The sequence below is a fragment of the Phycodurus eques genome, chromosome 6 (assembly GCF_024500275.1).
Source record: "Phycodurus eques isolate BA_2022a chromosome 6, UOR_Pequ_1.1, whole genome shotgun sequence".
Taxonomy (NCBI): domain Eukaryota; kingdom Metazoa; phylum Chordata; class Actinopteri; order Syngnathiformes; family Syngnathidae; genus Phycodurus; species Phycodurus eques.
Genome location: NC_084530.1, coordinates 24,427,284 through 24,439,889, shown reverse-complemented (window position 1 = coordinate 24,439,889; position 12,606 = coordinate 24,427,284). Strand labels below are relative to the sequence as shown.

At 39.9% G+C, this 12,606-nt stretch overlaps 2 protein-coding genes across 2 annotated transcripts in view; one reads left to right on the top strand and one right to left on the bottom strand.

Annotated features, from left to right (window-relative positions):
• LOC133403863 (calcium uniporter regulatory subunit MCUb, mitochondrial-like) overlaps nucleotides 1–2,533 on the top strand; it is a 20,550-nt gene extending 18,017 nt beyond the window's left edge. The window contains exons 6-8 of the mRNA XM_061679226.1: nucleotides 439–642; nucleotides 714–830; nucleotides 1,451–2,533. Coding sequence (XP_061535210.1) covers nucleotides 439–642; nucleotides 714–830; nucleotides 1,451–1,528 — 399 coding nt within the window. The 3' untranslated portion in view covers nucleotides 1,529–2,533. The remainder of the gene's footprint in view (nucleotides 1–438; nucleotides 643–713; nucleotides 831–1,450) is intronic.
• LOC133403865 (caspase-6-like) lies at nucleotides 491–12,606 on the bottom strand. Its single transcript, XM_061679227.1, has 9 exons — nucleotides 11,223–12,606; nucleotides 10,904–10,948; nucleotides 6,847–6,889; nucleotides 6,623–6,772; nucleotides 6,471–6,547; nucleotides 4,658–4,833; nucleotides 4,434–4,584; nucleotides 3,423–3,654; nucleotides 491–1,875 (listed from the first exon to the last, which is right to left on the bottom strand). Exons 1-9 carry the CDS (start codon nucleotides 11,251–11,253, stop codon nucleotides 1,869–1,871), a joined length of 912 nt encoding a protein of 303 aa, XP_061535211.1. The 5' UTR covers nucleotides 11,254–12,606; the 3' UTR covers nucleotides 491–1,868.

Here is a 12,606-nt window from a genome sequence, read left to right as displayed (position 1 = left end):
TGACGTACAGTGAAATATTTTACAGAAATCCCAGGTCGTACTTGCCTTTTATTTGGAAAATAATAGTATTTTGACAGGCATGCGTCAGAAAAGTAATGAAACCTGTATTTGTACACGGACGTTATTAGATCAAGGACTTGATAAAAAGAAGAACTCACAGCACAGATACAAGTGAAATTTTTTGGCCATGTTTTGCGGAAGTGTGAGTGTCAGTTTTAGTCGGTTCATTTATGTACATGGAGTTGTCATGTTAATCTACAGTTTATTGATAAGGTGCTCTAAAAGGGCACTCTAAACATGTAACTTACATGATTCAAGCAAAGTGTAGTTATTTTAAAACAACCAACGTAAAAGTGGGTCGCAAGTTGACGACAGTAGGAAAATGTGGGTCCCAGAGTAACAACAGATGAGAACCGCTGTGCAATTCTGTGTCACCAGATGAAGGCACAGCTCTCACACACAGCTGAGTTCCAAACGTCCAGGGCGGTTTGGACGGGTTTGGCGCTGCTGTCTGTGCAGGGCGGCGCCCTGGCCTGGCTCACCTGGTGGGTGTATTCGTGGGACGTCATGGAGCCGGTCACCTACTTTGTCACCTACGCCACCAGTATGGGGGCCTTCGCCTACTACGTTCTCACAAAGGAGGCAAGCGAGCCACATTTTGTCCTGCAGACTCAATTTTTCTGTCATTTCCTCAATGTACTTTCTCTTTCCAGGATTATGTCTATCCCAATGCTAAAGACAGACAGTTCCTGCATTACTTCTACAAGGGGGCTAGCAAGAAGAAGTTCAATGTGGAAAAGTATAATGAACTCAAAGATGAGTTTGCTCAGGTGTGTTGCCATTGCTAGTAGTGTAGATATACAGTGGAATAAGATGTACGCTAAATGCTAACATGTTTTCACTAGCCACATTCTGTATTAGTCTTATGTTTGACTATACCCTATTGTTTCCTAATGTGCTCTTTATTTAGGCACCAACCACTTTAGCTTGGCTACTGAACTGAAAATTTGACAGTACAATTTAGAATTAAACTTCACCTGTAAAGTCGCAGGAAACTACACCACTGACTTTTTTGTTCATTGTATTTGTGTGACAGCTTTAAAGGACTCATCTTCCGATTTGTAAGTTATTACGCTTTTATGATAAACAGTGGTTTATTTATTTTTACACATGAATGGCGTTAATGTTAACTGTAGTTTAGAAAGGTGTGTGTCTTCACAAGGCTTATTCTTAACTGTCCCAAGCACCAATGGAAATTAATTGCACACTAAGGAAACGACAAGTCTGGTCTATTTGGAAAAAGTTGTTAAAAGTTGACTCGTAACAAGGTCATACAGGTATTTGCATCAAACCACGTCAGGTCATAATGAACACTTTTTATGTAAGGTATATATATTCATTTGCAAATGAACCACTACTTTCTATTCAATATAAACTATACATGTTTCAGGTGGAGGATGACCTGAAACGCCTGCGATATCCAACGCAGCTTCAACTCCCCATTGAACAGATCCAGCCCAAGCCATGATGTCATCACAGAGCAACAAAAAAAAAAAACACTTGCTTATTTTCATAATGCTGCATTTTTAATCAGGAATATTGATGATGGTTGTCTTTGGAAGAGGGACAAGGAGATGGATAGAAACCAAAACTGGAATACTGAAATAAACTCATTTCCTGAATCTCCTGTTTGTCACTAGGAAAACTAGACTAAAACAGATGAGTAAAGTGGGATTGGCGTTTGACAGTGGCTCTGTTGTTCCTGAGTCATTCAGTAGATCATGCAATTTTACAAAAGTAGCAAAGGTTTGGGGGGAGAAAAAAAAATACACACACCCATCCTCCCTGAGGTACAGTCATCACTGGTGTCAGCTGCTGTTTTGGATACAAGAAAAAAAAAAAATCCCATTTTTTTTTGTTCGTCCACTTGCAAATCAAAAGACCAACAAACACACGCAGATACATGAATCTCTTTTCTTTTAAAAAACAAAACAAGAAAACAGCATATAGAAAGCCTCAAAATGTGGTCAACTGTAAAGTTTGTAAAAGTGTAAACGAACCATAACAGGGACACCTCGTACCAGTTGTTAAACTTTACGCTAAAATGTTTGTTCAGTTGAAGAGCCTGTGTGTATTTCAAGGTTGTCTGTTAGAATTAGTATTTGTCATTGCAGAGCTGACGCGCTAAGTTAAAAATGGTAAAAACAGAGGTGCTGCATTTTTATAAAGCCAACTCATTTGTTAGCTAGCAGGCTACTTCATTACGAATAAATGGACAAGCTCACTGTACCGATTTTTGTATTCTTCGACCAAAGGGGAAGGGTGTCCCCGAGACCCAAGCGCAGAAAAGAAAATTTCCTGAAACCAAATGAATTAGGGTATGTTGTATTTCATTATGGGGTCATTTGTTAGCAGGCTACTTGTTGGTTTGTGGATAAACTAATGGGACTGAAACATTTTTTTTAATTCTGGGACTGGGTGGATGGTTCCACGCGACTTGAGTACTGAAAATAAAATTTATTTGTGAACCAAAGCATGCGATATTCGAACTTATTTGAAAATGACTTCATAAGGATTAGAAGAATGGGACTGTGACTTAAGTTCTGAACAGAACATTTCTGGAACAACAAATTTTGGGGGCAGTGATACAATTTCAATGCATTCATTCATTCATCCATCTTCCATTCCGCTTATCCTCACTAGGGTCGCGGGCGTGCTGGAGCCTATCCCAGCTATCTTCGGGCAAACGGTGGGCTACACCCTGAACTGGTCACTAGCCAATCACAGGGCACATAGAAACAAACAACCATTCGCACACACAGTCACACCTACGGGCAATTTAGAGTCTTCTATTAATGCATGTCTTTGGGATGTGGGAGGAAACCGGAGTGCCCGGAGAAAACCCACACAGGCACGGGGAGAACATGCAAACTCCACACAGGCGGGGCCGGGATTTGCACCCGGGTCCTCAGAACTGTGAGGCAGATGTGCTAACCAGTTGTCCACCGTGCCGCTAATTTCAATACATTTCAAAAAAAATATATAGTAGTGCTAATTTTTATAAAATAATTTCTTAGTTGTACTTGGGTTTACATATTACATTTAAGAGTTCCTGTTCGTCATGGCTGTAACTAGCAGTGAGGTCTGTGAGGTTGGGGGAGTGGTAATGTACTGCGTAGGGAACTGGACAGCACAATCGAATTTCCGAACACAAACTACGGTGGATCTCAAGACAAGAGGTCCATTGAATAAACAAAGGTTCTACCAACCCAGTCTACGCCCTTTCAGAAACTTTACTGTTTGATTTACATTCAAACAAGAGAAAGAAAATAAGCAGGGGGATCTCTGAGAATTAAAGAATTGTTCCTGGTATCGTTTGTCAAGGCATTTAGGATGGACGCAAGAAGTGGCGGAATGTTTACTTTTTGGGACGGAAGTAGAGTTTCTTGGTGAGCATGGAGGCGAAGCACGGCACCTGCTTCTTGCCGATGGACTCTCTGTCCTTGCTGACCAAGACGCTCCTCTCAGACACAATGCGGTTGACCAGCGTCAGGAGTTCGGTGAATTCCAGAGAGTCGCCGTACTTTGTCAGCAGCTCGCACAGGTCTTGAATGTACCACGAGCCGTTCACTGTATCCCGATGCGAGTAGTATCCTTGAGAGGGGAACATGGCGGTTATAACGCTGTACGAGAATACCCGATTCCAATGCAAAAATGCCTTCAGATGCGGACTGATCAATTTCTCATTTTAGAGGGGGGGGGGAGGGGTAAACCTAGACTATACCTGTCCCAACCCCTCCACAAAAACTTTGTCTGAGCTCAGGGGCTGTATTCCTCAGAGCTTGCATTTAAAGGCCAAAGACCACATATTCATGGAAAAGCTGTCCCAATTCAGGCTCCTTGAAATGTGACCTTTTTTTTTTTTTTTTTCGTGGGGGTACACAACGACTGCCCTTGGTCCCCCACTCCTTCGTCACCACTGCATTCTTGCTATGGTTAATTTGAAGGCAATCCTAACTTTGCCAATGATGTCATAACACAGTACAAAGACCCAATTCAAATGGAATGACTCCTTCACATGTGACCGACCGCCTTCTCCCATTTTGGGGGGGGATACGCTACTATTACTACTATCTGCTTCTTTGTTACACCTCAGGGGCTACAATCCTCAGAGGGTGCGTATGAAGGGGAAACAATATAACTCTGCGGGCAAGCTGTCCCACCTCAAAGAGTACTTCAAATGTGGGCGCCTTTCCCATTTTGTGGGAGGGTGTATGCCACTATTATCCTTGCCCCAGCCCTCCACAAAAACATGATCCCATTAAAGAGGCTGCATTTGAAGGCCATAAAAAGAGTGCGCAAATCAAAGACAAAATTTGCTTTGAAAATGGGGGGGGGGAAAAAAAAGTTATGTTCTAGGTCTAGCTACTCACCTTCTGCCACCGAGTAGCACATGATGAAGTCAGCTCCGGCCGGAAGCGTGTGAACAGCGCTGGCGTCAACGACCACCTCGTTTGTCTTCAGCTCGCTGTCCACAGCGTCACAGGCCACCACGGGGTTGTCGTGCTTGTCTCCACGACATGCCTGGTGGTGGGCGGACATTTTCGTTTTCACCTAATCGAGAGATGCTGCACTATTGACTCGTCGGGGTGCATACCTGCCACACAAAGATCTTGGGCTTCCCGACTAGGCTTTGGCACTTGTCTCCTTTGAAGAGCGACGTAATGTGCTGGATGCTGATTTTCCCATCGTTGGTGTACACATGCTCGTCCTCGCCGTGGCTCAGGAAAATGAGCACGAAGCAATCGGCATCAGAGTGGTTTTCCTCAGCAGCTGTTCGGACAGCAAGTGTTTATTGAACCATTACAAAACACAAACATCAGTTGAGCACTGAACTCTGCTCAGGACAAATAGTCATAATTTGGATTAGCACCTTCTGTATATACCCATCCTGGTGTGCGTAAGGTTAATTAAAGACTAAATAGTCATCATTGTGAACAAAATGAATGAACCTTGCATTCATTGAAGACCAAGTTGGCTTTTTTTTTTTTTTTTTTTTTTACGACATAAGTTGTCTGGAATTGTCGTCAGCGTTTAGAAAAATGTATGTTAGTTCATCTTAGACTCCCAATTGTTGTTTCTGAAAGCGTGCATTAGGTTAATCGAAGATTCAAAATAGTTGTCACTGTTTAAGGAAACACAAGATCTGCGAAAATATGAACAGTATTCAAAGACTAAAGGCCTTTTCACACCGCACTTGGCAATGCGAATGCCACCCTTGACTTTCCCGTACATTGTGTATGTGCTGAGGGGGTTTGCCGTCTTGCAGCGCAATGCAGAGTGCGGCTGACGCTCTGCGGCGTGACCTTGAATAGAAAAATGCTCTATTCAAGAGCGGCGTCGTGGTGACATCAGAAAGCTCCTCCAACAGGAGAGGGGTTGGCGGAGTGATTTTTGGCAGATTTGTACTGGGAAAAAGAGACGAAGCTCTGATAAATGCAGTGTCCCAAACTTTGAGATACAAGAGAAAATACGCATCGTGACATATATAAAAAGGCACAGGGATGGTCTTTCCGAAGTTGCCGAGGTCCGGTCTACTTCGCTAACTGGAAAACGTACCGTTTACTTCCTGGTAGGCCGCTACGTCAGCACTTCCACATTTTGGCCACGCTGGACCGGGGCGCCGTGGTCGTTGCAGCTGTGTCACACAGTCCTTTCACATTGCTCTCATTGAGCAAGTGTGGTGTGAAAAGGTCTTAAGAATTGTCTTACTATACACATTTTTGTAAACAATCTTCTTTGAGGTCTAAATTATCATCAACAATTACAAAAACATACATTAGGTCCAACGAAAATCCTAAACTGTCTTTGTTTTCGATAAATACTTTAGAAACATTCTTCAGTATTTATAAAAAACTTTAGCTTTGAAGACATAGGAAAACACACTGTGATGAACATGTACAGTAATTCGGCTCATCAAAGACCCCTAAAACCTTTCAGTTTTTACTCTAAATTGTCTTTTATATTCATGAAAATGGGTATGCGATTTGTTACAGAAACACTACTCCCAGAAAAAAATGTCATCACTGTTTACAAAAACACTTTTACTGAAGACTAGTTGGTATTTGTTTACAAAAATATATTTTAAAGTTAATGAAGACTAGATTGTCTTTGATATTTACAAAAAACAGTATTTTAGGTCCATCAAAGACACTACATTCCTTTCAATGTCTACATAAACAGATTTTAGGCTAATCTAAGACTCTAAATAGTCTTTGACGTTTGTGATTATGAAAACATTAAAATGTCTTCAAAGTTAACAAAAACGCGTACGCCTATGTTGCATTCTTTGGCGACTCTAAAACAGTTTATGTGGTAGAGTAATTGGATGTATGGTTTTAATGTAATCCTGCTAACAAGCAGAGGTAACTTGCTAAAATCAAGAAAGAAACTGAGTTTTAGGCTATCACCTTTATGGATTATCTCAAGGACTTCCGCATTTTTGTAGTTGTCATAAACTTTCACCTCAAAGTCGAGCGCCTTCAGCCTGGAACAGACAAATTGACGCATTGCAGGGTTGTACAAAAAAAAAACGTTTGTCGGAAATGGAGATTGACTAAACCTGATCTCCAGGTTGTAGCGGTCAGTGTTAGTGCCAAGCCGGTCATTCATGCCAAGGCGCCAGAAGAAGCGTTCCTGGTTAAAAATGAGCGCCTGGCCTCGTCGTCTGTAGTCCATCCTGTACTCCTCAGTGGGGTCCAAAAGCTTATTGCTGTGTGATCACGGAACACTGAATATTAGAGGGGGGAACTAGCGGTAGCTGAGCTTAAGAAAGTATGATCGTACCTCCTGAAGGCATCCGTCTCCGTTAGATTCTGGACACATGGAGCTGAAACCACAAAATAATGGGAGTGTTCGCCATGTCATCATTAAATGGTCACGTGGCGTGTCGGTCAACAGCTGACCGGGAGTCATCGGGTTATACACCTTATTTTTGTTAAATAATAAGTGGTAGTGTCATTTTGCGTTATAGGCTATACATGCAAATTTGATACGTGATTCTAAGAGCTTTTACCGCATCCCAAAGAAACCTGAAGCTCAACGAAAGCATAACGTGACACAAGTGGAACCTAGACTGACCGACCATGTTTGGTTTTGGCACTTTATACAGTGATAAGACACTTCATTTTAACTTGTTTTGCAAATAATATTACGATATTAGGTATCATATAGATATTGCTCTTATTGAATCTTTATATTTGTGACATTTGGCACAAAAGCAAGGACGAAAAGATTAATCCCACATTAGCTCGTACATCTCACTTTTAAATATTTGATGCCTGCGTTACTTTTGCCGATATTTTACTTTTCATAATAGGCATACCATTGTATACAAATTACAAATGGGATTGAGCCTTATACTTTAACCAAACATGCAAATACATGTCACGCATTGAAACATTTCGCTGTCTATTTTCCAGTCAACAACTGAAATATTAACACTTGTATGCATGAAGAGACTTGTAGACTTTCATTAAATCTTTTGTGTAGGCCTTTATTAAAAGGTGCTGACCAGATACATCAGGATACATCAATATTATGCACACGCGCATAACTATGTCATGATGACGTTTTGTAAACCTTCCCATACATTGGGAATAAGGCTTTATTTAACTTTGAATCAAACAACTGCAGAAGTGAGTTTTTTTTTTTCATGTCAGCGTCAACTACAGGTACATCAGCACTGCTAGCATGGGGGTCAAGCAGCCATTGTTGGGCCATCTTAGAGTGTTAGCTGCATTCAATAGCAGGCAGATAGCTGGAGAAAGATGACACCACAGCTAGGTTATTCTTTGAGTGTTTTTTTGTTGTTGTTGTTGTTGTCGTTTTTTTTTTAAAACATGTAAGTCGGGATGTTTTTGTTCAGTTTGAAATAGTGAAATTAAAGCCAAGCAGGTCCAGTGACAAAACCTGAAGCAGGGGTAGAGGAATCTTTTCCGAGCAGGGTCCATTCCAGATTTTGGTTAGTGAAAAAAAGTTTTATTTAGGGTCCTCGATGTTGAAAATGTATACAAATACACCGTAGTTAAAGATTCTAAATTGTCTTCCAAGTTACAGATGTCTCTAAACTGTCTTCAATATTTAGAAAACGTTCACAAGTTCATCGAAGATATTAAATTGTCTTTGATCATTACAAAAGGGTAGGTAACATTCTCCGAAGATTAGAAATGGTGTGAGTGATTTACAAAAAAAACTTACATTAGCGTCACTCAAGACTTGCAATTTTTACAAGGACCCTAAATCGCCTTCACTAGGGTTGGGCATCGAGACTCGAGAACCGATTGGAACTGGGACGACGGACATTCCGGTTCTCCTGGAATCGTTCAAATTAAAACGTTTCAGTTCCCAGTTTCGATGCCTACAGTCCGCTGACCCCGAAGAAGAAAGTAGCGAAAACCAACAAAGAAGCGGCGGAAAAATCAACAAAGAAGAACGTGCACGAAAACGTGCTTGTGCCCAACGGCGGCGGCAAACAAAAGTGTTAACTATGTGAAAATAAATGACCAGTCACCTCAGTGCAACACTTAAAACAATAAAATACGTCTATGCCAACATTGAGGCAGCTAACAAGTTAAACGGTGGGTTGCACTCTTGCACTGATAGTTTTTAGGGTTTATTTCAGTCTTCAAACCAACATAAGAGCTGAGGACAGAGTAAAATAAAATATAAATAATTTTACCATACTGGAAATAAAGTAGAAACAGTCCCATTACAAGCTTAACACTGAGCTAAAATTTCACCCAAGGTCAAACTAACAACTTTACATTCACAATGAATTGGGACAAATTTCACATAGACGTCTCACAGTATCACAAACACTAATCTTGTGTTTCATCAGTGTGTAGGTAAAGGAAGCAACATTTTACAGAGCATTTGGTTCCATCTATTACTCTTTTTCTTGCATCTCGTTTTAAATTAGTTTTTACCTGTGAAGTTATTTTTCATGCCAAAATGCTGAGTTCTGGTGCATACCCTTCAAAATAAAAGGCTATGTGCTTAAAACAGGAAGTTAAAACTTACACATATAAACCATTTGACGTGATTAAAATAGTCCTAAATAAATATTTAAACAATGCTATGTTTAACTTTTGGCTGAAAAAATAATTAATGAATATTAGGTCAATCGGGTTAGTTCCACACACATTGCCTTTTATTTCATAGGTTTTATATTGATACTGGTTATAAAGAACGCCGAGTCAAATGTTCATTTTAGTTTATGCTGCAGGCTGCTAAGAAAATGGATGTTCATAATTTGGACACCCTTTATTTAAATCATGCTTCATTGGAGAATACAGAATACTCTAAACTGCCTTTGATGTGTACAAAAACAAATACATTAGATACATTTTTTAGTGTTTACAAAACACCTTACGTTCTTTGAACATTTTAAATTGTCTTTAATTGTTGCAAAAGATGTATGTTAGGTTTCTCAAAGACTTTAAATTGTCTGAAATGCTTCTGGCAGTTTCATTGATGACTCGACTGTCTTGATTGTTTACGAAATCATGTACATTTGCTTCATTGAAGACTCGCAAACATTATAAAAACTGCTGTCTTTGTTTCTGTAAGCACGTACATTAGGTTTGTCGAAGACTCGAGAGCAGTCATTCTCAAAGTGTGGTACGAGTACCACTAGAGGTACCTGGGCTCCCTCCAGTGGAAGTGGAAAGAATCACTGAATGAAATGTTCAAACTGTACATAATGTTGGCTTCAACTTTTTTTTTTTTTTTTTTTTTTTTTTTTATAAATGCAATACAGCACATTTGCCAAGGACAGGTCAGTTGTATTTGACTTCTAATTGCAGTGTCATTTACAAATGTTTGTTTTAAAAAAAAATGTTTAGGTGAAATAAACTTTTATATGCAATGCATTTTAATTTAATTATTATTTACGTAAAAAAAAATTACGATATAAGCACAGTGTTAGTATTCAAATTGTGCATAATTTTACAGTGGCTAACAAAATATTAAATATATTTTTAGGAATAAAACTTGTGCCTTGTTTTTGATGGGAACTTGGGCCTACTACATGACTGTAATTTATTGTTGGCCATGATACTGGGAAAGCTACGTATTTTTTTTAAGTGGTACTTGGTGTAAAAACTTTGAGAGCCACTGCTCCAAATAAACTTTGATGTTTCCAAAAACACACAGGTTAGGTTCACTGAAGACTTGAACGTCTATAAAATGTTATACAAAAATTATGTTTACCTTCATTGAAGACTACCGGCTACAAGAATTTTATTTTAATATTTCTTTTATGTCTACAAAAACGCCATTGCTAGGTTCATAAAAGACTGAATTGTCTCATTAGCTTCTTGGCATCTTTCAAAACTTGTATTTTCTATCTTGGATGTTTACAAAATAGGTACGTTGATTTCTTCAACAGTTTCAAGTGAAACAGCAATGGTTTCAAAAGCACATATTTAGGTTACTCAAAATGTAAAAAAAACATTATTATTGCTAATCAATGTACGACAAAATATCACCCCATATTAAATTTTTTAGATTTCGAGATTTGTTTTTGTTGATGATTGTTATCTACGCCTTTTTTTTTTTTTTTTAAACACATAGGCAGATAATAACCAACTACTTAAGTGGAGATAACTATATCGTTCGTATTTTGTTGCAAGATTTAATTACTGTAATTTAATTTACAATATTGAATCACAACCCTGCTTTGTATGTTAATAATTAAATAAACCAAAAGTATAAACAGGAGGTTTCACTTTCGAACCTTTTCCATGTAGCATTCATTTCTACTTCACCAAGTAATACTTTAATGGTACTTTATTTCTGAATTATTATTTTTTTAATTAAAAAGTTGGTGTCAATGACTTACTCGTGCTGTCAGTGACGGTCGTGTTGCCCATGGCAAAACTGGCTGCTTGAAGAAAAGACGTAAAGAGAGAGAAATTCAACATTTAATTAAAGTACAATTGAGAAGTTTGTTTGGCGTAGTCAAGACACTTTTTTGTTCAGAAAATGGCGTGACAGCTACCGCCTAACATTAACAAGAGTTGTATGGCATATTTCGCTAAGGCGACAACTATTTAAACATGTAATAGGGAACTTTCGCGTCTTTTGCCCTGCACGTACAATCTTCTAATACACGTACGCGCATGTAATAAATGTATATACACATGTAAATGTGGTTTTACCTGTAGCGCAATGTTCTCCGGTGTGGGCCATGTTTGCTGCCTTCCTCCACCTTCGCCCTTTTCCCTGACAACAGCTCCTCACAGATACTTAAACTAGCCCCGCCCCCTACGCGCTCATTGGCCAAGGGGTGGGAGGCGATTGGCCGTCACGAGCTGCCAATCAAATGTCTTCGCTCTCCTTCCTTTTGATTTCATTCTCTCCTATTTTCTTTTCCCTGTAAGCAGTACGGAAAATTTATGGATGTTTCTTTTCTCCCTGTGCTCTTATCTCCTCCCCTTCTTATCTTCTTTTCCTTGTTTCAGTCGTCTTGTATTCTTGTCTATTTTCTTTCGACTTGTTTCCTATCTCCTTTTCCTTGGCTTCCGCCCTTCTTTACTTTTCTCCTTGCCTGCTTCCTTCTTTGAATTACTTCCCTTGTGTCCTCTTTTGATCTTCGTTCCTTGCCTTATTGTCCTTGTGTCCTGCCTTCCTTTTTGACTAATGTTCCTTCACTCCTTCTCATCCTTCACTCCTTCCTTTTTTGACTTTCTTTCCTTGTTACACTCCTTCCTTAGCTCCTTGTCTTCAACTCCTTGGTTCCTTTTCCTCATCTCCTTGGGTCCTTTTTTCTTGACTTCTTGTCCTTCTTTCTCTCCTTCCCTTTGTCTCTCCCTTACCTCCTTGTCATCTCATTGGTTAAGTTTCCTCCTCTACTCAACGTCTTGCTTTTCTTGTGTCCTTGACCACTTACTTTTATCTTCAGTCCCCTTCCCTTTGATTTCCTCATCTCTTTCGCTTACTTCCTGGTTCTCATGTCCTTGTCTCCTCCTTCCTTTTGCCCCCCCACACACCCCGCGTCCTTCTACTTGTTACCCTCAACTCCTTGATTCCTTTTCCTTATCTCCTTGGGTCCTTTCTTCTTGACATCTTCTCCTTGTCTCTCCCTTAGCTCCTTGTTTCAGATTTATTTTCCTTGTCTCCTTGTGTGTTTGTCCCCATTTGACTTTTGTCTCCTTCTCACCTTCCTTCTTGGATAGCTTTCCTAATGTCTTTATTCCTTGCATCCTCTTTAGGTCCTTCTCTTTGGCTCCTCCTTAACTTTTCTTTCCATGTGTCCTTCCTTCATTGTTGTTGTCTCCTTTCTCCCTCCGTCTTCCTTAGCTCCTTCTCCTGGTTTACGTCCTTCTTGGCTTGTTTCCCTTCTGTCCTCCTCAGCGCATTCATCTTTCCTTTCCTCCTCCATTTTGGCTTTGTTGTCCTTATCCCCTTCACGTTTGGACTTCTTTTCCTTTTCCATGTATCCTTCCTTCTTTGCGTCTCCTCGGCTTCTTTTTCACCCTTGCATTCCCCCTCTGCGATTTGTGTTCTGTTGCGCAAGACTCCAACGTACTGTGAGCGTGAAGT